Genomic DNA, 25344 nt, shown 5'->3' with positions numbered 1-25344 from the left:
ATCTGGATGGTCTTTTTCCACTTTTTTCCAGAGGACACAATGTCCATAATTTCCAAAAACAATTATAAATGTGGACTCATCAGATCACAGTACACTTTTCCACTTTGCGTCTGTCCATTTCAAATGAGCTCAGGCCCAGAGAAGACGCCGCCGTTTCTGGATGTTTTTGATGTATGGCTTTCACTTTGCATGGTAGAGTTTTAACTTGCACTTGTAGATGTAACGACGAACTGTGTTAACTGACAATGGTTTTCTGAAGTTTTCCTGAGCCCACGGAGTAAGATCTTTTACACAATGCACTGCCGCCTGAGGGATCGAAGGTCACAGACATTCAATGTTGGTTTTCGGCCTTGCTGCTTACGTGTCGAAAGTTCTCCAGATTCTCTGAATCTTTTGATTATATTATGGACTGTAGATGATGGAATCCCTAAATTCCTTGCAAATGAATGTTGAGAAACATTGTTCTTAAACTGTTGGACTATTTTTTTCACGCAGTTGTTCACAAAGTGGTGATCCACGCCACATCTTTGCTTGTGAACGGCTGAGCCTTTTGGGGATGCTCATTTTATACCCAATCATGACACTCACCTGTTTCCAATTAAACTGTTCACCTGTGGAATGTTCCAAACAGGTGTTCTTTGAGCATTTATCAACTTCCCCAGTCTTTTGTTGCCCTTGTCCCAGCTTTTTAGAAATGTGTTGCAGGCATCCATTTCAAAATTAGTAAATATTTGCACAAAAACAAAAAAAAGTCTATCAGTTTGAACATTAAATATCTTGTCTTTGTGGTGTATTCAGTTGAATATAGGTTGAGGAGGATTTGCAAATCATTGTATTTTGTTTTTATTTACATTTTACACAACGTCCCAACTTCACTGGAATTGGGGTTGTATATAACCCGGTTCTACACATAAATCTGCGCCAAAAACTCAGTTTCCTTGACCTGGTAACCTGACCTCTCTATCAGTCTGTATAGAGTTTTTTTTGTATGTTCCTACGCAGGTTTTGTCTGCCTTTTGGCTTGGGTGTCAAAACACTTCTGTAGCTCTCCGTGAGCTAATTTGATTGCTGTGAGCACTCAGCTGCTCCTATTGTGCTGATGTGCCACCTGTTAGTCACTTACCTGTCTGTCATCTCCTTTCCCGTTTCCATCGACTCCGTGGATGACAACCTGGCCCCAATCATGGATCAATCTGCACTTCGCTTCGCCCTGGGCTCTGTACTAGCAGATTATGGCTCCCTAATTCCACCGCAGGTCGGGCGGTGTCTCCTCTCCTCAGACCACCTTGCAGTATTCCTAGTTTGTAGCACTTTGTCCATCATTTTTGTAACAAATCTTGTGGCTCATCTACTTTCTCTGTTCCCTGCATTCTGGGTCCAATTCCATCCAGGCAAACCGTAACAGATTATATCTCTGTTTCACCTTAGTATTTCTTCTGTTTTTCCTGTTGCTTAAAGTAGACCTGCATTGAAATAAATGCAGTCAGATCTTTGGACCATAAAATGACTTATATTTACACATAAGATCCTTCTGAATGTAGTAAAGTAAATCTGCAAGCCCAGATCTGTCATTCAACGGAGAAATCTTAGTTTAATAATGACACATTTACAGCTAAAATTTAGCCCTCCGCAAAACTGTCAGCACATCCGGGACGCTGCCAAGACATCAGAGAGAAGACCCTATCCCAGCACGCACTGCGCGCACCAACTGTAATTTGTGGATTTACATCAGTTTCCATCTCTTACAAAAGCACCTTTTTATTGTCTTATACAGAAGGATCGACTTTTTTAAAACTTCATATTGTCTTGCGGTACATTTGGTGAGTATACATTTCATTTATTGCTGCTTGAAAATGACTTTTGGGGACTTTTTCATACGCCCATTTAATTGAGTGGTGTCAAATTGAAAATCTACTGTCTTTAGCCTCCGGTGTTACCGTCGCGGGGTACGAATGTGGGACCTACAAAGAATTCAAGTCATTAAAAAGATATAAACCTCTCTCAGTGGCCATGGAGCTCTGCGGCTCCGATTACCGAGACCGTGTGGCGCTGCGGATTTTGCCGCAAGAAGTCTGTCCTTGCGGGCAACAGGTGTCATCGGCCGCTCCGTATCAAAACAGCAAGCTCAGTCTCTGGACTTGTTGCCAAGTTGGCCGCACCTCCATTCAGTAGACAGGGAGGTGGTGCCGGCTGCACAGCAGACACGAGGGCGGTGTGAGTGGCCCGCTCCGGTGTTTACCGAGCCTGTAGACTCGGTAAGCGCATCAGAGGCAGTGAGAGCAAGGCATCGGAGAAGAATGTCGCCCGCTGTCGATGTCGCCGCTGATCTGAGCATGCAGAGCTGTATCTCACATTCATTGCAGCTTACTTTTGGATGTTGAAACCAGGATGTGTGTAACAGTAACATTACTAACAGATAAAATCAATTTCAATGCGGGATCGGACAGAAGGCGTGAGCGCTCCATCTTCTGCCTCACGTCACTGCAATGTCCCGGATGTACAAAGTTTTCGCGGAGAGTCAAATTTTAGCTGCAAATTTGTCATTTTTAAACAAAGATTTCTCCACTGAATTACAAAGTTGGGCTTGCAGATTTACTTTACTGCATTCATAAGGGTCTTATAAATACATATCAGCTATTTCTTTCTGAGATCTGACTACATTTATTTCAATGCAGGTTTACTTTAATGCTGACAAATTTTACCTTATTTGTAGTCTTTCGGTAGCATGGCCCAAGCAGAGTCATTCTTTTAAGTCTGGTCTGCTTGAGGTTTCTTCCTCAATATCTTCGGAGGAAGTTTTTCCTTACCACTGTTGCCTGTGTGCTTGCTCTAGGGGTTAGCAAGGTTAGACTTATGTGTTTCACCTGAGGCGGCGTTCCTGTGATCTGGCGCTATGTAAATAAAATAAAATTCAATTCAATTAAAATTATTTCCTCCTACTTTTTACTCTTTTATCTGTTTTATTGCATGTTGTAATTTTACTGTTATTTTTAATTCATTTATTTATGATTCAGGGTAACATGGTGCCCATTTTTAAATTATGTACAGCACTTTGGTCGACTGCTGTCATTTTAAATGTGCTTTAGAAATAAAGGTTGAGTTGAGTTGCTTACAGCAGATATCAGAAAAGACCACTGTTGCCTGTGTGCTTGCTCTAGAGGTTGGTAAGGTTAGACCTTACTTATGCGTTTCACCTGAGGCGGCGTTGTTGTGAGTTGGCGCTATGTAAATAAAATAAAATAAAATTAAATTAAATTAAAATAAATTATTTAAAGGTTGAGTTGAGTTAGTTACAACAGATATCAGAAAGGACAAAAAAAAAGCTGGACTCGCATGCCTTTCTAGCAGGGGGCAGTAAACCTTCTTTATACTAAAAGTGTGAGTGTAAGTGCATATAATTGTAAATATGTTAAAAATACATGGATGACACAAGAAACTGTAAACACTTATTTCCATTGTGGTCCATTTAAAAATAAAATTACAAAATAGAAGTAATAATAAAATAAAAATAATATGAGCGAAGTGTCGCGAAGCTGTGCGACGCTCACTCATGGTACAGGGCGTCCTAAACAGGAATCCACAGTAAAACGAAATGTTCAAATGTCAAACACTTCCTGGATCGACACTTTGACAGATGAGATCCCAAGGAATCTCGCGGGAACTTAGTGTCAAGCTCACACTCAAACACGAAGTGCCAAATTCTCAGTCACAGTGAAACAGGAAATGTCTGATGTTGAACACTTCCTGGCATGTGTGGAACTAGAGCGGAGGCTGGGGTTTGACTGGACTGCCCCGAAATCTGATTGGTCACAGATGACTGACATGTCACAGCACCACACGTCTAGTTGAAAGACCTGCATTTTCAAATCGGTGAGTCACACTGACTGCTAGGTTCCTCCTGTCCAGTAGTTTGTGCTGGGTACCACAAAAAGTTCTAATCCACCTCAGTAGAAGAAGAAAATGTTTGCTTCAGATTTGAACTGAACACGTCGTTTGAACTATGGACTTCTAATCAAACCATACTTATATTGGTGTGTAAACGACTGTATTTTATGTCAGAAATGAGGTCCAGGCTGTTAAAAGCAACATTTCTCCTTTAATCCTGGTTGCCTTATATACACATGTTTAAGCTAACATGCAACAGCTGGTTCATGCTCTGTTGGCTTATTAGTGCAGCAGATAACTGAAACAATGCTTCAAATGGTGATACAAGCATCAAATTCAGCACAAATACAGCTGGAGCAAAATTAATGGAGCAACTTTAACTTTTGACCCCTGTACAAACTGAAACTGACCTCTGTCACCATTCTTGCTGCTTTTACCTCATAACTCCATAACATTCCGTCAGATTGTCCAAACTATACCTTTTTGGAATCTTTGTGATCAGGCAAATAATGTGGTGTAGTTTTCAATATGATTGGAGCATCTTTTAAGTTTGACCCCTGTGTAATTCTTCAGTTGACCCCTACCTGGCTGCCTATTGAAAATTCAAGTGACCAATCATATGTGTGTGTGTGTGTGTGTGTGTGTGTGTGTGTGTGTGTGTGTGTGTGTGTGTATATATATATATATATATATATATATATATATATATATATATATATATATATACACACATATACATACACTCAACAAAAATATAAACGCAACACTTGGTTTTGCTTCCATTTTGTATGAGATGAACTCAAAGATCTAAAACTTTTTCCACATACACAATATCATCATTTCCCTCAAATATTGTTCACAAACCAGTCTAAATCTGTGATAGTGAGCACTTCTCCTTTGCTGAGATAATCCATCCCACCTCACAGGTGTGCCATACCAAGATGCTGATTAGACACCATGATTAGTGCACAGGTGTGCCTTAGACTGTCCACAATAAAAGGTCACTCTGAAAGGTGCAGTTTTGTTTTATTGGGGGGGGATACCAGTCAGTATCTGGTGTGACCACCATTTGCCTCATGCAGTGCAACACATCTCCTTCCATCTTCCATCTTCCTTCGGACTGCGAGTTATCTGAAACTGTCAGTTAATGAGGTTGACCAAAAAAAACATAAAATCAGTTTACCTTGCCATATTACAATAGTTTTGATCATTTGAAGCGTGATTCCTTCCTGGATGGTGATGATTTCTTCATCTTGAATGGGTTCTGGATCGTCTTCCTACTCAGGCTGTTGCACTTCAGCAATGAGGGCTTTGTCAGTGTGGATGATTCTGGACGATTCAAAGTTTTTGATGTGACCTTCCTCTTTAGATCCTTCCCACCGGTTCAGATTGGGCCAGAATTTATACACACACCCGCTCCTCGCGCCCGTAGCTAGCGCAAAATTATACTCCCACCCACCCCTCCCAAAAAGTCAAATCAAAATTGACTTTTATATAGTAGTCTAAGTTTTCGGGGTCCACAAATAGACTTTAAGTAAAGCTGATATGAACACCAGTTAACTGGGTTTACCTGTATGTATGTGTGTGTGTGTGTGTATATACACTCAACAAAAATATAAACGCAACACTTTTGGTTTTGCTCCCATTTTGTATGAGATGAACTCAAAGATCTAAAACTTTTTCCACATATACAATATCACCATTTCTCTCAAATATTGTTCACAAACCAGTCTAAATCTGTGATGGTGAGCACATCTCCTTTGCTGAGATAATCCATCCCACCTCACAGGTGTGCCATATCAAGATGCTGATTAGACACCATGATTAGTGCACAGGTGTGCCTTAGACTGCCCACAATAAAAGGCCACTCTGAAAGGTGCAGTTTTATCACGCAGCACAATGCCACAGATGTCGCAAGATTTGAGGGAGCGTGCAATTGGCATGCTGACAGCAGGAATGTCAACCAGAGCTGTTGCTCGTGTATTGAATGTTCATTTCTCTACCATAAGCCGTCTCCAAAGGCGTTTCAGAGAATTTGGCAGTACATCCAACCAGCCTCACAACCGCAGACCACGTGTAACCACACCAGCCCAGGACCTCCACATCCAGCATGTTCACCTCCAAGATCGTCTGAGACCAGCCACTCGGACAGCTGCTGGAACAATCGGTTTGCATAACCAAAGAATTTCTGCACAAACTGTCAGAAACTGTCTCAGGGAAGCTCATCTGCATGCTCGTCATCCTCATCTGGGTCTCGACCTGACTCCAGTTCGTTGTTGTAACCGATTTGAGTGGGCAAATGCTCACATTCGCTGCCGTTTGGCACGTTGGAGAGGTGTTCTCTTCACGGATGATGCGAAGGAGATGTGTTGCACTGCATGAGGCAAATGGTGGTCACACCAGATACTGACTGGTTTCCCCCCCCCCAGTAAAACAAAACTGCACCTTTCAGAGTGGCCTTTTATTGTGGGCAGTCTAAGGCACACCTGTGCACTAATCATGGTGTCTAATCAGCATCTTGATATGGCACACCTGTGAGGTGGGATGGATTATCTCAGCAAAGGAGAAGTGCTCACTATCACAGATTTAGACTGGTTTGTGAACAATATTTGAGGGAAATGGTGGTATTGTGTATGTGGAAAAAGTTTTAGATCTTTGAGTTAATCTCATGCAAAATGGGAGCAAAACCAAAAGTGTTGCGTTTATATTTTTGTTGAGTATATATATATATATATATATACATACACACACACAGAAATTAATTATAGCACATAATTAATTACAGCACATTAATGCAGAATGTCTGTAAAATGTAACCTGTTGTGGTTATACGTTGTATATTCAAAAGCATATACTGTGTAAATATGTAGGAACAGGAAATATTTCCTTTAATCACAATAAAAAAAATATTTTAAGATAGACAGTGCTTATAAGAAAACCCAGAAGACTTAGGTGACTGTGGTGTAGGTACTTGCTGGGATGCAAAAATAATGTAGTGTTCATACTCACAGGATATTCTGGAACAACACTTCTGTAAACTTCATAGAATTCTTCTGCATTTGCTCGGTCCACAGTGAACTGTGCAAAAAACAATGTGGGGGGGGGGGGGGGTGTACAAACATGTCTTTCAATACAAAATATGTGGAGACTGCATGCCAGGCAAGATTTTTGATAGGCTTTGTTTGAAGAGAGGACATAATGATGGGAAACATTTCAGCCCAGTCACATATGTTTGTGTGCTTCGATGTGCAACAGCACAATCATCTCATGAAACCTTCAGTAGTTCTGATGCAAATCCAAGAGATGTATTGAGAACATAAATGATGCAAAAGCCTACCTTTACAAATAAATGCGCTGCACAATTAATCAATTATTTGCATTAATTTTTTTTCCATTATTACATAACAAGCCGTGTGTCACTGTGCTGATAAAAACCCTCACTGTTTCTATTTTTGTGCTGAAGCCCAGAATGTGCTTTGAATCTCTTTGAATCTAAAACCAAAGACCATGAGATGTCACAGCTAGAAGCAGCATCCTCCAGATAAATTATGAGGTCAGGTTGTCTCAAAGTCAAAACTATACACGTTTAGATGCCAGGGAGCTGATGTCATAAATCCTGTTATCACCACCTTGGTGAGCCAGAAAGAACTTCTCCAGTTGCAGTGACTGGCAAGTCACTAATCTCAGTGTACAATATTTGCTAAGGTTGATTATTTAATTAGCAGGTGGAATCATTGTAAAACTACTGCTTGTTAATGAGCAGCTTATTAAAGTGTGACTCCACTGCTGACATTATGCGTAAGGCTCCATTCACAGCTGTGATTCTCTTTCTTTTACACCGGATACATTTAGCCTCAGCCCATCTTTCGAATATGATTTTTTTTTTGAATACTCGTATGTGTTCTGTGGGTTGATTTTAGCTCACCTCCAAACTGTCAGTTGTACTTAATGATTGTGTATTTTATGGAAGAAAAGGCAGTGTGTTAAATTGTCCAGGCAGATTGTTTGCATGCTGTACTACAACTAGTGTTATGTGTCGGACGCAGCTCGGAGAACCGACCAGCGTTTGAAGGACCCAGTATGAAATAAGCAGAGCACGGTACAAAGGCTAACTGAATTTAATACATAACAGTGATCATAATAATAATAACAGGTGCGGTCTGGCGTGGTGCGCTCCCAGCAGCGCTAACGGTCCGGAGCCAGAAGCTGTTTCGGACCCAAGGACCCCGCCGACACCCCCCAGGTGGCCGCAACAACCGAGTCTGTGAAAGAAGGAACCATTATGTGAGTCCACACTCTACACACAGAACACTTAAAGGTGTACAAACAGCAAACACTTCCTGGCTTGATTACTGATCAGCTTCCAACCTGCAGGCATGGAACATCTCGTTCACAAATCACCACCGCAGTGGAAGCTGATACATGACTAACATACAGCTCAATACAATAAGGTGTGAGGGACACCACATTTACTGACTGTATAACTGTTAGTCACAAAATCCAACGTACCTCAGGAAGTGTGCTGACGAGCGTGAGACCTCACCCTCTCCTCTTTCACAGACCGTGCATCAAACCTGGACATTCTCAGCGTCCGCTGCTGATGAGATGGCTCCCAAGACGACGATCTCACCCGTCTGGTCACAAGGTCGAGTCTCTGGCAAATGCACACTGTGCACTTCAGTCTTAAATGCCAACATACTCCAATCCCTCCAGATGCACCTCAGCTGTGAGTCCTGACGAGTCGCAGGTGATCAGGGTGAAGTCCTAACAGCCTCAGCAACACAGCCACTCAGTCCCAAATGCATGCCACCTGGGAGGAAACACAAAAGGCAAACAAACCAGCAGCCAGGCCCCCCCAGCCATACAACAACTAGCAAACATCCATCCATCCATCCATCCATCCAATTTCTTCCACTTTATCCGGAAGTCGGGTCGCGGGGGCAGCAGCTCAAGCAAAGCCGCCCAGACCTCCCGATCCACACACACCTCCCCCAGCTCCTCCGGGGGAACCCCAAGGCGTTCCCAAGCCAGCCGAGAGATGTAGTCCCTCCAGCGTGTCCTGGGTCTTCCCCAGGGCCTCCTCCCAATGGGACGTGCCCGGAACACCTCTCCAGCGAGGCGTCCAGGAGGCATCCGGAAAAGATGCCCAAGCCACCTCAACTGACTCCTTTCGATGTGGAGGAGCAGCGGCTCGACTCCGAGCTCCTCCCGAGTGACAGAGCTCCTCACCCTATCTCTAAGGGAGCGCCCAGCCACCCTGCAGAGGAAACTCATCTCGGCCGCTTGTACTCGCGATCTCGTTCTTTCGGTCATGAGCCAAATCTCTTGACCATAGGTGATTATCGGTACGTAGATCGATCGGTAAATCGAGAGCTTTGCCCCCCTACTCAGCTCTCTCTTCACCACGACGGTCCGATACAGCGACCGCATCACTGCAGATGCTGCACCGATCCGTCTATCGATCTCACGCTCCATCCGTCCCTCACTCGTGAACAAGACCCCGAGATACTTAAACTCCTCCACTTGAGGCAAGGACACTCCACCGACCTGAAGAGGGCAAAGCACCTTTTTCCGGTCGAGAACCATGGCCTCGGATTTGGAGGTGCTGATTTTCATCCCGGACGCTTCACACTCGGCTGCAAACCACCCCAGTGCACGCTGAAGGTCCTGATTTGACGAAGCCAACAGAACCACATCGTCCGCAAACAGCAGAGATGAGATTCTGTGGTTCCCAAACCAGAACCCCTCTACACCCTGGCTGCGCCTAGAAATTCTGTCCATAAAAATAATGAACAGAACCGGTGACAAAGGGCAGCCCTGGTGGAGGCCAACGTCCACTGGAAACAGGTTTGACTTACTACCGGCAATGCGAACCAAGCTCTTGCTGTCGTACAGGGACCGGATAGCCCTTAGCAAAGGACCCCGGACCCCGTACTCCCAGAGCACTCCCCACAGGGCGCCCCAAGGGACACGGTCGAACGCCTTCTCCAGATTCACAAAACACATGTGGACTGGTTGGGCGAACTCCCATGAAGCCTCCAGCACCTGATGGAATGTGTAGAGCTGGCCCAGTGTGCCACGACCAGGACGAAAACCACACTGCTCCTCCTGAATCCAAGGTTCGACCATCGGTCGAATTCTCCTCTCCAGTACTCTGGAATAGACCTTACCGGGGAGGCTGAGGAGTGTGATCCCCTATAGTTGGAACACACCCTCCAGTCCCCCTTCTTAAACAGAGGGACCACCACCCCGGTCTGCCAATCCAGAGGCACTGTCCCTGATCTCCATGCGATGTTGCAGAGGTGTGTCAGCCAAGACAGTCCCACAACATCCAGAGACTTAAGGTACTCAGGACGGATTTCATCCACCCCAGGAGCCTTGCCACTGAGGAGCTTTCTAACGACCTCTGTGACTTCGGCCTGGGTAATGGATGAGTCCGCCTCTGAATCCCCAGTCTCTGCTTCCTCTTCGGAAGACGTGACAATGGGATTGAGGAGATCCTCGAAGTACTCCTTCCTCCACCCAACAACATCCCCAGTCAGGGTCAACAGCTCCCCACCCGCACCGTAAACAGTGCTGGTGGAGAGCTGCTTCCGCCTCCTGAGGCATCGGACGGTTTGCCAGAATCTCTTCGAGGCCGACCGATAGTCCTCCTCCATAGCCTCCCCGAACTCCTCCCAGACCCGAGTTTTTGCCTCTGCAACCACACGGGCTGCAGCACGCTTGGCCTGCCGGTTACCTGTCAGCTACCTCTGGGGTTCCACCTGCAACAAAGATAAGTAGGACTCCTTCTTCAGCTTGATGGCATCCCTTACTTCCGGTGCCCACCACCGGGTTCGGGGATTGCCGCCACGACAGGCACCAGAGACCTTGCGACCACAGCTATGAGCGGCCGCATCGACCATGGAGGTGGAGAACATGGTCCACTCGGACTCCGTGTCTCCAACCTCCCCCGGGATCTGGGAGAAGCTCTCCCGGAGGTGGGAGTTGAAGACCTCGCTGACAGAGGGTTCCGCCAGTCGTTCCCAGCAGACCCTCACGATATGTTTGGCCTGCAAGGTCTGATGGGCTTCCTTCCCTCCCAGCGGATCCAACTCACCACCAGGTGGTGATCTGTCAACAACTCTGCCCCTCTCTTCACCCGAGTGTCCGAGACATGTGGCCGAAGGTCAGATGATACGACTACAAAGTCGATCATCGACCTCTGGCTCAGGGTGTCCTGGTGCCACGTGCACTTATGGACACCCTTGTTCTCGAACATGGTGTTCGTGATGGACAAACTGTGACTAGCACAGAAGTCCAACAACTGAACACCACTCGGGTTCAGATCGGGGAGGCCGTGCTTCCTGATCACCTCCCTCCAGGTCTCACTGTCGCCGCCCACGTGGGCGTTGAAATCACCCTGGAGAACAATGGAGTCCCCAGTCTGAGCGCTATCTAGTACCCCTCCCAGGGACACCAGGAAGGTCGGGTACTCTGCCCTGCTGCTCGGCCCGCAGGCCGAGACAACGGTGAGAGACCTGTCCCCGACCCAAAGGCATAGGGAAGCGACTCTCTCGTTCACCGAAGTGAACTCCAACACATGGCGACTGAGCTGGGGAGCAATAAGCAATGTGACCCCAGCTCTCCGCTTCTCCATGTGGGCAACGCCAGAAAAATGAAGCGTCCAGCCCCTCTCCAGGAGTTGGGTACCAGAGCCCAAGCTGTGCGTGGAGGTGAGCCCGACTATCTCTAGTCGGTATCTCTCAACCTCCTGCACAAGCTCAGGCTCCTTCCCCCCTAGCGAGGTGACATTCCACGTCCCAACAGCCAGGGGCTGTGAGCATGGACCGGGCCAGCGGGCCACCCGCCATCGACCGCCACCCAATCCTCTCTGCACCCGACCCCCATGGCCCCCTCTGCAGGTGGTGAACCCACAGGAGGGCGGGCCCACGTCGCTCTTTCGGGCTGAGCCCGGCTGGGCCCCATGGGCTAAGGCCCGACCACCAGGCACTCGCGCGAGCCCCAGGCCTGGCTCCAGGGTGGAGCCCCGGCTCCGCCATACTGGGCGACGTCTCGGTCCTTGATTTTTTACTGGTCATGGAGGTTCTGAACTGCTCTTAGTCTGACCCGTCACCTAGGACCTGTTTGCCTTGGGAGACCCTACAGGGATCACAAAGCCCCCGACAACATAGCTCCTAGAATCATCCGGGTATGCAAACTCCCCCACCACGATAAGGTACTGAACGTACTTAGGGTGCCCTGACACTCGGTGCGACTTTGATCCACGCACTTACACACACACACTGCCGTGCGGGAGAGTAAACCCGTCTCAAACCCATTGTAAACTGTGTGCAGCTTTGTGCAAGTGCACAAAGAAAATTTTGAAATGTTCAAAATCTCCATCACACATTAATTACATGAACTTCATGTGAACATTGCGCAAACAATTAAAAAACACTGAGTGTGAGTATGAGTGATTGCGTCAGCACACCGCATCACAGCGCAGTTTGTCTGAATGATTACAATGAGTTGTTAAATCTATCATAAACAGAATTTTACAGCTACTCATAAGAAGGAAAGAACATGCAACTGGTTTACCAAACCATTACGATATAAACATTACAAATACATACAGTAGTGTTCAGAATAATAGCAGTGCTATGTGACTAAAAAGATGAATCCAAGTTTTGAGTATATTTCTTATTGTTACATGGGAAACAAGGTACCAGTAGATTCAGTAGATTCTCACAAATCCAACAAGACCAAGCATTCATGATATGCACAGTCTTAAGACTATGAAATTGGGCTATTAGTACAAAAAAGTAGAAAAGGGGGTGTTCACAATAATAGCAGTGTGGCATTGAGTCAGTGAGTTCATCAGTTTTGTGTAACAAACAGGTGTGAATCAGGTGTCCCTATGTAAGGATGAAGCCAGCACCTGTTGAACATGCTTTTCTCTTTGAAAGCCTGAGGAAAATGGGACGTTCAAGACATTGTTCAGAAGAACAGCACAGTTCGATTAAAAAGTTGATTAGAGAGGGGAAAACTTATACGCAGGTGCAAAAAAATTATAGGCTGTTCATCTACAATGATCTCCAATGCTTTAAAATAGACAAAAAAAAAACAGAGAGGCATGGAAGAAAATGGAAAACAACCATCAAAATGTATAGAAGAATAACCAGAATGGCAAAGGCTCACCCACTGATCAGCTCCAGGATGATCAAAGACAGTCTGGAGTTACCTGTAAGTGCTGTGACAGTTACAAGACGCCTGTGTGAAGCTAATTTATTTGCAAGAATCCCCCGCAAAGTCCCTCTGTTAAATAAAAGACATTTGCAGAAGAGGTTAAAGAGAAATGGAGGAATATTTTGTGGACTGATAATGGATATGTCAAAATACCTGAAGAGGTCATGTTGCCTTATACTGAAGAGGACATGCCCTTGAAATGGGTGTTTCAACAAGACAATGACCCCAAGCACACTAGTAAACGAGCAAAATCTTGGTTCCAAACCAACAAAATTAATGCCTCGCAGATGTAAAGAAATCATGAAAAACTGTGGTTATACAACTAAATACTAGTTTAGTGATTCCACAGGATTGCTAAAAAAGCAGTTTGAACATAATAGTTTTGAGTTTGTAACGTCAACAGCAGATGCTACTATTATTGTGAACACCCCCTTTTCTACTTGTTTTTTTTTTACTAATAGCCCAATTTCATAGCCTTAAGAGTGTACATATCATGAATGCTTGGTATTGTTGTATTTGTGAGAATCTATTGAATCTACTGGTACCTTGTTTCCCATGTAACAATAAGAAATATACTCAAAACCTGGATGAATCTTTTTAGTCACATAGCACTACTGTTATTCTGAACACTACTGTACCTTTTAGACTGTTCCAAATACATTCTCCACCTCATGAAGTGGATGGGCGTGAGAGAGAGAAAAAAAAGGTCCAGCTGAAATGGTTCTCTGTGATTCTGGAAGCGATTAGAGGTGTTTTCAACAGCAAACTCTGACAGAAAATGATTAATCAAATATAAATATAAAGAAAGGCCTTCGGCCGAAACGTTATTATGAAATAAAACAGCGGCAGGACATCAATATTTTGAGTGTGCTATGCTTTTTCTTTATATTTGAGTTACTATTCCAGCATATGCACCTCAGCAGAGGATCTTGGTGTGCATTTTTTACCTACTTGTTTAGAAAATGATTAATCGCCACAAAATAATTATTTTATATAAGCAGCCACCAGCGCACTAAAGTGCAGCATCCAGCAGAACAAAGCATGGCATCCAGCTAGGAACACAGCAGGTGGGATCATCATGACAACATGTGTGCAAGTGCGTGGATCAAAGTCATGCAAATGTCAGGGCACCTTTAGAGGTGAGCTTCTGTTTAAAATAGAAGCACACATCGAAATATGCCTCAAAATATCCAATAGTGATAGGCCTGTTTGCCTATATGCCGAGCAGAACCAGTGTCACTTTTGTCCTCTCAGAATGGAGATGGCACTGCTGAATGTCTCTTGACAATATTAGGTCTATATACAATATATATCTCTATATATATCATATATACAACAAGACTATATGGAAACATGAGAAAGCAATATACACTCAACAAAAATATAAACGCAACACTTTTGGTTTTGCTCCCATTTTGTATGAGATGAACTCAAAGATCTAAAACTTTTTCCACATACACAATATCACCATTTCCCTCAAATATTGTTCACAAACCAGTCTAAATCTGTGATAGTGAGCACTTCTCCTTTGCTGAGATAATCCATCCCACCTCACAGGTGTGCCATATCAAGATGCGGATTAGACACCATGATTAGTGCACAGGTGTGCCTTAGACTGTCCACAATAAAAGGCCACTCTGAAAGGTGCAGTTTTATCACACAGCACAATGCCACAGATGTCACAAGATTTTAGGGAGCGTGCAATTGGCATGCTGACAGCAGGAATGTCAACCAGAGCTGTTGCTCGTGTATTGAATGTTAATTTCTCTACCATAAGCCATCTCCAAAGGCATTTCAGAGAATTTGGCAGTACATCCAACCAGCCTCACATTCGCAGACCACGTGTAACCACACCAGCCCAGGACCTCCACATCCAGCATGTTCACCTCCAAGATCGTCTGAGACCAGCCACTCGGACAGCTGCTGAAACAATCGGTTTGCATAACCAAACAATTTCTGCACAAACTGTCAGAAACCGTCTCAGGGAAGCTCATCTGCATGCTCGTCGTCCTCATCGGGGTCTCGACCTGACTCCAGTTCGTCGTCGTAACCGACTTGAGTGGGCAAATGCTCACATTCGCTGGCGTTTGGCACGTTGGAGAGGTGTTCTCTTCATGGATGAATCCCGGTTCACACTGTCCAGGGCAGATGGCAGACAGCGTGTGTGGCGTCGTGTGGGTGAGAAGTTTTCTGATGTCAGTGTTGTGGATCGAGTGGCCCATGGTGGCGGTGGGGTTATGGTATGGGCAGGCGTCTGTTATGGACGAAGAACACAGGTGCATTTTATTGATGGCATTTTGAATGCACAGAGATACCGTGATGAGATCCTGAGGCCCATTGTTGTGCCATACATCCAAGAACATCACCTCATGTTGCAGCAGGATAATGCACGGCCCCATGTTGCAAGGATCTGTACATAATTCTTGGAAGCTGAAAATGTCCCAGTTCTTGCATGGCCGGCATACTCACCGGACATGTCACCCATTGAGCATGTTTGGGATGCTCTGGACCGGCGTATACAACAGCGTGTACCAGTTCCTGCCAATATCCAGCAACTTCGCACAGCCATTGAAGAGGAGTGGACCAACATTCCACAGGCCACAATTGACAACCTGATCAACTCTATGCGAAGATGTGTTGCACTGCATGAGGCAAATGGTGGTCACACCAGATACTGATTGGTATCCCCCCCCCCCAATAAAACAAAACTGCACCTTTCAGAGTGGCCTTTTATTGTAGACAGTCTAAGGCACACCTGTGCACTAATCATGGTGTCTAATCAGCATCTTGGTATAGCACACCTGTGAGGTGGGATGGATTATCTCAGCAAAGGAGAAGTGCTCACTATCACAGATTTAGACTGGTTTGTGAACAATATTTGAGGGAAATGGTGATATTGTGTATGTGGAAAAAGTTTTAGATCTTTGAGTTCATCTCATACAAAATGGGAGCAAAACCAAAAGTGTTGCGTTTATATTTTTGTTGAGTGGTGTTGCGTTTATATTTTTGTTGAGTGTACTTTAGAAGACTAATTCAGATGAGTGTGTAAAATGGACACCAGAGCAGAATGTTATTTAAAAATTATTACAGCATTGTATTGACAGTAACATTAAAAAAATATTCATTCATAATTTTTTTACCATTTGAAGGGCTGAGATTTCAAATCCAGCTGCAGTTATAGAGTTCAAGATCTTCCCAGTCAGGCCTGTGAACACAACAGTGTTGTTAAAGTCCACTCCAGGAGCACAGCAGTGTAACACCTTCACTTTATACAAAACCTTTAGTGCTGCAATAAAACAGTAAAGTGTGATCCCAATGATTTACAGTAATCTGACATAGTTAATGATTGTTACAATTGGTAGCAGTACTTACTGCAGTAATACAACCTAGAACTCCTGGCATGAATGACATTTCACATTAGAATGAAAAAAACTAGCTTGGCTTTAGTTTGTGTGTGTTTTATTGTAGCTGTAATGAAGTCATTATGATGCTCTTACACAAACAAGATTCATGTTATCTTGGGTTGTAAAATTCTCAAGTTGTAATGTCTTGTTTGGATAATGTGCAGTGAGCTTGTACAACAGATATGTGGAGGCTTAGAAGAGAGGAGAGACATCTTATCACCGGGCCTGTGTTGTATAAATGTTCAGCATCAGTGACAGAAGATGAACAGGGACAGTGAAGGTCAGACGGTCGCAGATATATAACTGAAAGAGAGAGCCAGCTTCAATAAAACAGCCGTGTACTCCTCGGGACATGACTTGCATAAAATTTCCATGCGTTGTAAATGCTGCTGTGTGTAATCAGAGTTTTCCTTTTCCATCATGTGGCACACTGAGTGCTGATAAATGTCTCCCTCAGTTGGGGAAGCATTCGGTCACAGTTAAGTGTGCATTAGGTAAGTAACCACCCCCAAGTCCCCTGTGCCCTCCCCAGGCGGCAGCCAGCAGCCTGTCTAGGATAGACGCGCTCGGTCCAGCTTCTAAAAGCAGCTGGTGCTGTTGCTAGGAGATCTTATTCTGGGTGCCTGGCAACAGAAGCTTCTCTATTCCAGTCATGTCTGAGTGCATTTTCAGTCACAACTTCCTTGTCATCATTGTGAGTGGCTCCAAGCAGCTCTAGAGTATATTAGCCTGAAAACCTAATCTTCAAAGGGAAGCAAATCAATCTTTGATACAATCTGACTTCAAACTCACAATCCCAGTTTGTGCTTAATTGCCTGAGACCTTCAAACATGGTTCATATTGTTTTGTCTAAGATGCCACCCAAATAACAAGAACACAGTCAGCATTGCAATTTCACAGATTCAGAACCAACACAACTTCCTGCACTTTTAATTAGGCACACTATAATTTTGCAATGCTAATGAATGCACAGTTTGACCCAAAAACCAGAATAAATAGGTGTCATCAGCTTCCAAAAAAAACTATGAGAATCGAGCAGGACTGTTGCTTTATTCAGTTACTTTAGCTAAAATTAGATGTGCATGTTCGCCTCAGTTCAACAGGAAAGTTATCTTGCATTCCAACAACATACCATACCATGCAAAACTTTTAGGTACCCAAAAAAAAATGTATAAAAACTGACTGTTTTAATGTTAATTAAAGAAACAAAACCATGAAAGTACAGTAGTGTTCAGAATAATAGTAGTGCTACATGACTAAAAAGATTAATCCAGGTTTTGAGTATATTTCTTATTGTCACATGGGAAACAAGGTACCAGTAGATTCAGTAGATTCTCACAAATCCAACAAGACCAGGCATTCATGATATGCACACTCCTATAGCTATGAAATTGGGCTATTAGTAAAAAAAGTAGAAAAGGGGGTGTTCACAATAATAGTAGTGTGGCATTCAGTCAGTGAGTTTGTCAATTTTGTGGAACAAACAGGTGTGAATCAGGTGTCCCCTATTTAAGGATGAAGCCAGCACCTGTTGAACATGCTTTTCTCTTTGAAAGCCTGAGGAAAATGGGACGTTCAAGACATTGTTCAGAAGAACAGCATAGTTTGATTAAAAAGTTGACTGTAGAGGGGAATACTTATACGCAGGTGCAAAAACATTATAGGCTGTTCATCTACAATGATCTCCAATGCTTTAAAATGGACAAAAAAAAAAAACAAAGACATGTGGAAGAAAATGGAAAACAACTATCAAAATGGATAGAAGAATAACCAGAATGGCAAAGGCTCACCCACTGATCAGCTCCAGGATGATCAAAGACAGTCTGGAGTTACCTGTAAGTGCTGTGACAGTTAGAAGACGCCTGTGTGAAGCTAATTTATTTGCAAGAATCCCCCGCAAAGTCCCTCTGTTAAATAAAAGACATTTGCAGAAGAGGTTACAATTTGCCAAAGAACACATCAAGTGGCCTAAAGAGAAATGGAGGAATATTTTGTGGACTGATGAGAGTAAAATTGTTCTTTTTGGGTCCAAGGGCCGCAGACAGTTTGTGAGATGACCCCCAAACTCTGAATTCAAGCCACAGTTCACAGTGAAGACAGTGAAGCATGGTGGTGCAAGCATCATGATCAATCAATCAATTTTTTTTTTATATAGCGCCAAATCACAACAAACAGTTGCCCCAAGGCGCTTTATATTGTAAGGCAAGGCCATACAATAATGATGTAAAACCCCAACGGTCAAAACGACCCCCTGTGAGCAAGCACTTGGCTACAGTGGGAAGGAAAAACTCCCTTTTAACAGGAAGAAACCTCCAGCAGAACCAGGCTCAGGGAGGGGCAGTCTTCTGCTGGGACTGGTTGGGGCTGAGGGAGAGAACCAGGAAAAAGATATGCTGTGGAGGGGAGCAGAGATCGATCACTAATGATTAAATGCAGAGTGGTGCATACAGAGCAAAAAGAGAAAGAAACAGTGCATCATGGGAACCCCCCAGCAGTCTACGTCTATAGCAGCATAACTAAGGGATGGTTCAGGGTCACCTGATCCAGCCCTAACTATAAGCTTTAGCAAAAAGGAAAGTTTTAAGCCTAATCTTAAAAGTAGAGAGGGTGTCTGTCTCCCTGATCTGAATTGGGAGCTGGTTCCACAGGAGAGGAGCCTGAAAGCTGAAGGCTCTGCCTCCCATTCTACTCTTACAAACCCTAGGAACTACAAGTAAGCCTGCAGTCTGAGAGCGAAGCGCTCTATTGGGGTGATATGGTACTACGAGGTCCCTAAGATAAGATGGGACCTGATTATTCAAAACCTTATAAGTAAGAAGAAGAATTTTAAATTCTATTCTAGAATTAACAGGAAGCCAATGAAGAGAGGCCAATATGGGTGAGATATGCTCTCTCCTTCTAGTCCCCGTCAGCACTCTAGCTGCAGCATTTTGAATTAACTGAAGGCTTTTTAGGGAACTTTTAGGACAACCTGATAATAATGAATTACAATAGTCCAGCCTAGAGGAAATAAATGCATGAATTAGTTTTTCAGCATCACTCTGAGACAAGACCGTTCTGATTTTAGAGATATTGCGTAAATGCAAAAAAGCAGTCCTACATATTTGTTTAATATGCGCTTTGAATGACATATCCTGATCAAAAATGACTCCAAGATTTCTCACAGTATTACTAGAGGTCAGGGTAATGCCATCCAGAGTAAGGATCTGGTTAGACACCATGTTTCTAAGATTTGTGGGGCCAAGTACAATAACTTCAGTTTTATCTGAGTTTAAAAGCAGGAAATTAGAGGTCATCCATGTCTTTATGTCTGTAAGACAATCCTGCAGTTTAGCTAATTGGTGTGTGTCCTCTGGCTTCATGGATAGATAAAGCTGGGTATCATCTGCGTAACAATGAAAATTTAAGCAATACCGTCTAATAATACTGCCTAAGGGAAGCATATATAAAGTGAATAAAATTGGTCCTAGCACAGAACCTTGTGGAACTCCATAATTAACTTTAGTCTGTGAAGAAGATTCCCCATTTACATGAACAAATTGTAATCTATTAGACAAATATGATTCAAACCACCGCAGCGCAGTGCCTTTAATACCTATGGCATGCTCTAATCTCTGTAATAAAATTTTATGGTCAACAGTATCAAAAGCAGCACTGAGGTCTAACAGAACAAGCACAGAGATGAGTCCACTGTCCGAGGCCATAAGAAGATCATTTGTAACCTTCACTAATGCTGTTTCTGTACTATGATGAATTCTAAAACCTGACTGAAACTCTTCAAATAGACCATTCCTCTGCAGATGATCAGTTAGCTGTTTTACAACTACCCTTTCAAGAATTTTTGAGAGAAAAGGAAGGTTGGAGATTGGCCTATAATTAGCTAAGATAGCTGGGTCAAGTGATGGCTTTTTAAGTAATGGTTTAATTACTGCCACCTTAAAAGCCTGTGGTACATAGCCAACTAACAAAGATAGATTGATCATATTTAAGATCGAAGCATTAAATAATGGTAGGGCTTCCTTGAGCAGCCTGGTAGGAATGGGGTCTAATAAACATGTTGATGGTTTGGATGAAGTAACTAATGAAAATAACTCAGACAGAACAATCGGAGAGAAAGAGTCTAACCAAATACCGGCATCACTGAAAGCAGCCAAAGATAACGATACGTCTTTGGGATGGTTATGAGTAATTTTTTCTCTAATAGTTAAAATTTTGTTAGCAAAGAAAGTCATGAACTCATTACTAGTTAAAGATAATGGAATACTCAGCTCAATAGAGCTCTGACTCTTTGTCAGCCTGGCTACAGTGCTGAAAAGAAACCTGGGGTTGTTCTTATTTTCTTCAATTAGTGATGAGTAGAAAGATGTCCTAGCTTTACGGAGGGCTTTTTTATAGAGCAACAGACTCTTTTTCCAGGCTAAGTGAAGATCTTCTAAATTAGTGAGACGCCATTTCCTCTCCAACTTACGGGTTATCTGCTTTAAGCTACGAGTTTGAGAGTTATACCATGGAGTCAGACACTTCTGATTTAAAGCTCTCTTTTTCAGAGGAGCTACAGCATTCAAAGTTGTCTTCAATGAGGATGTAAAACTATTGACGAGATACTCTATCTCCCTTACAGAGTTTAGGTAGCTACTCTGCACTGTGTTGTTATATGGCATTAGAGAACATAAAGAAGGAATCATATCCTTAAACCTAGTTACAGCGCTTTCTGAAAGACTTCTAGTGTAATGAAACTTATTCCCTACTGCTGGGTAGTCCATCAGAGTAAATGTAAATGTTATTAAAAAATGATCAGACAGAAGGGAGTTTTCAGGGAATACTGTTAAGTCTTCTATTTCCATACCATAAGTCAGAACAAGATCTAAGATATGATTAAAGTGGTGGGTGGACTCATTTACTTTTTGAGCAAAGCCAATAGAGTCTAATAATAGATTAAATGCAGTGTTGAGGCTGTCATTCTCAGCATCTGTGTGGATGTTAAAATCGCCCACTATAATTATCTTATCTGAGCTAAGCACTAAGTCAGACAAAAGGTCTGAAAATTCACAGAGAAACTCACAGTAACGACCAGGTGGACGATAGATAATAACAAATAAAACTGGTTTTTGGGACTTCCAATTTGGATGGACAAGTCTAAGAGACAAGCTTTCAAATGAATTAAAGCTCTGTCTGGGTTTTTGATTAATTAATAAGCTGGAATGGAAGATTGCTGCTAATCCACCGCCCCGGCCCGTGCTACGAGCATTCTGACAGTTAGTGTGACTCGGGGGTGTTGACTCATTTAAACTAACATATTCATCCTGCTGTAACCAGGTTTCTGTTAGGCAGAATAAATCAATATGTTGATCAATTATTATATCATTTACCAACAGGGACTTAGAAGAGAGAGACCTAATGTTTAATAGACCACATTTAACTGTTTTAGTCTGTGGTGCAGTTGAAGGTGCTATATTATTTTTTCTTTTTGAATTTTTATGCTTAAATAGATTTTTGCTGGTTATTGGTGGTTTGGGAGCAGGCACCGTCTCTGCGGGGATGGGGTAATGAGGGGATATGGGCATGTTTCTCCTACTATGGTGTTGAGCCTATATATCGCATACCAGGTATCATGGATCAGTTTGGATATGTCAAAATACTTGAAGAGGTCATGTTGCCTTATGCTGAAGAGGACATGCCCTTGAAATGGGTGTTTCAACAAGACAATGACCCAAGCACACTAGTAACCGAGCATAGCACTACTATTATTCTGAACACTACTGTACAAACATCATAAAAAATGTAGTTCTTGTAGTTACGTATATTACCAAACATAACAAAAAAATGTTTCCAATAATCGCGCTATAATAAAACAATCAAACGAACCCGAGTGGGGAAAAAAATGAAGAGACTTACTTGAAGGCGGGGGTGGTGGCCAAGTGGTTTGTGCACATGGTTTCAGTGCAGAAGGTTCCCATTTCAAACCCCACCCCTGCCACATTTCTCCATGCAATGTAGAGTTGCATGAGGAAGGGCATGTGGCGTAAAACTTGTGCTAATTCAAAATGCAGATCCACTCTGAATTTGCTGTGGCGACCCTGGGTGCAAAAACAATGGAGCAGCCGAATGGACTTACTAATAAAACAACCATAAACTTAACTAAATACAAGTTACAAGGGGCCCACTAAAAGAATTAGTTTTATAACAAACTTTTTTTCTTTTTGAAGGAGAGCAGTGGTCAGTTTAGATTTGTTTATGTGTAAATACTAGCTGCTGGGTGTTGGAGCTGATTAAGAGAAGTTTCTTATCATGCACAGGCATAACGGATCAGTTTAGATGAAGTACTTTCAAACTGATGTATTACACACAATTTGATTACGCGTAAGCTGGGTTTTCCTCATTATGCAGCCTTGGGGAGTTCAAGCTTTGTGCTTGTTTTTTCTTATTTTCCATCTCAGAAAGCGTAATTACTGTCAGGGTTTTCCAATTCAGCTGGTTCTTAGAATAAATTCACTATATACTCACCAGCCACTTTATTAGGTACGCCTTGCTAGTACTGGGCTAGACCTCCTTTTGCAGTCATAACTGCCTTAATTCTTCATGGCATAGATTCAACAGGGTATTGGAAACATTCCTCAGAGATCCTGGATCATGTCAACATGATGGTATCACATAGTCGCCCATTCAACCAGTCTACCTATTCTCCTTTGACCTCTGACATCAACAAGGGATTTTCATCCACACAACTGCTGCTCACTGGATATCTTCTTTTTTCTGGAGCATTCTCTGTAAATCCTAGAGATGCTTGTGAGTGAAAATCCCAGTACGTTTCTGAAATACTCAGACCAGCCCGTCTGGCACCAACTACCATGCCACGTTCAAAGTCACTTAAATCCACTTTCTTCCCCATTCTGATGCTCTGTTTGAGCTTCAGCAAGTCATTTTCACCACATCTAGATGTCTAAATGCATTGAGTTGCTCCCATGTGATTGGCTTATTAGTTATTTGTGTTAACAAGCAATTGAACAGGTGTATCTAATAAAGTGGCTGGTGAGTGTACTTTATTATCTAAAAACAGCTTTTGGATTCTATGCTTGTGCTATGCCAAAAAAAAAAAAAAAATGACATATTACAAACACAAAATGTTAAATAATGATGCGAAATCATCAGCATATCAATGAGTGCTGATACAATCATTCAGAAATACTAATGGAGCAATATAAAATACATGTTTTTTACTTTTGAGTTGCAGTTTTGTTTTGCTTTTTATTTATTTTAACCATTTTGTCAACTTAAAGTATTTTAAACAAAAAAATGCAAAGTATCTCCGGGGACGTTTGTAATCGGCACCAGGCTAACTGAAGCAGAGCAATGAGTGGGAGAGACGGAGACCAGCTAACATCGAGCTGAGAGATGCTCTGCTTTATTCTCTCAAACAACAGAGAGCCCTGCAAGCCAAAGTAACTGACCGAAAGGGAAGGTCACGTCATAATAATGTCCACGTATATGGCATTAAAGAGGGCTCAGAGGGAAGCTCAATACTAACTTTTATTGACAACTTTTTGAAGACTGAGCTATCACTCGACAGCAGTGCCGACCTGCAAATCCAGGGAGCTCACTGATCAATTGGTCCAAAACCGCAAAACCGTCTCAAGATCCATTCTGACCAACTTTCAGAGATTTGATATTAAAGACAAAATACTGAAAGCAGCCTGGGAAAAGAAGATCAGCTACGAGGGGAAAGTGGTCACGTTTTTTCACGCCTGTGAAAAAACTCGCGCCGCGCTTTGAGCGGCCATCGACAGGCTGAAACGACCAGATCATTTCCAAAGTGAAGGCTGTGTTGATCCGGGATGTCGTGTGATTACCAGAGAAATTGTGGAAGAGTTGTACATCAGCACTTTTGCGGCACATTGCACTGTTACAGGAGATTTTGTAATGAAAGACGTGCGGAGGAATTCACGCGTTGGGACGGAGCCGCTCATGGCGCACAACAAAAAACACCTCCGTGTTGGAAACCATTCGGAAGATTCAGACGGCTTTCGGTGGCTTTTCAGTCGAGTGAGTATTGGAGAAATTGTGTAACAGCTGGGCATGCCACAACATGTCCTGTGACACTTCCAACATGGAGGTGTTTTTTGTTGTGCGCCATGAGCGGCTCCGTCCCGACGCGCAAATTCCTCCACACGTCTTTCATTACAAAATCTCCTGTAATAGTGGAATGTGCGCAAAAGTGCTGATGTCCACATTTTCTGCAATTTCTCTGGTAGTCTCCCTCCGCCGCTGTGGGCCGTCTTTAATCCGGTTGTAATCCTCCTTAATCTGTGTGACGCCGATAGAATCTTCACCGAAAGCCATCTGAATTTTCCGAATGGTTTCCACCTGGCTGTCTCACACAGTTTCTGAAAAAAGTTTCATGGCGCAAAGCGACAGTCGTTCAGCCATTTCCCTGACAATGAAAATCCGATGAAGGGGGTGGACCAGTGCTCACTCAAAGCCTGCCCACAGGCGAATGATGCAACCGACAGGCGTGAAAAAACTCACATGTGCACGAAGGTTCAAGCTTGGCTGATGCAAGCGCACATGATTCAAATCCATATAGTTTTTTAAAAAAATAAAAAGGTCGGAAACTTTTCGAACAGACCTCGTATATTGCCAAATGGGCAAAACGGAATTCATTCTGGAAGGAATAATGTGATTGATGGTTTCAGAGCCACTCTGTTCCAATTGACAAGATAATATATTTTGTATTCTGACTTGAATACGGCATTGTTGTTGGACTGTGTTGAATTTTTTTTCTTCTTCTTTTGCGTTCGTCCAAAAGGAAATACAATTTAAGTTTAAAAAA

The 25344-nt window shown here is 43.2% G+C and overlaps 1 protein-coding gene across 2 annotated transcripts in view; it reads right to left on the bottom strand.

Annotated features, from left to right (window-relative positions):
• Positions 1 to 25344, bottom strand: part of nme7 (NME/NM23 family member 7) — a 137398-nt gene that overhangs the window by 76668 nt on the left and 35386 nt on the right. For both annotated transcript variants that reach the window (XM_034180654.1, XM_034180652.1), the window contains exons 8-9: positions 16254 to 16318; positions 6895 to 6963 (exon numbers count right to left, since the gene is read on the bottom strand). In XM_034180654.1, coding sequence (XP_034036545.1) covers positions 6895 to 6963; positions 16254 to 16318 — 134 coding nt within the window. The remainder of the gene's footprint in view (positions 1 to 6894; positions 6964 to 16253; positions 16319 to 25344) is intronic.

This window comes from Thalassophryne amazonica, chromosome 10 (assembly GCF_902500255.1).
Source record: "Thalassophryne amazonica chromosome 10, fThaAma1.1, whole genome shotgun sequence".
In the NCBI taxonomy this organism is placed as follows: domain Eukaryota; kingdom Metazoa; phylum Chordata; class Actinopteri; order Batrachoidiformes; family Batrachoididae; genus Thalassophryne; species Thalassophryne amazonica.
Note: the sequence above shows the minus strand (reverse complement) of the source record. Positions and strands in the feature narration are given on the sequence as shown.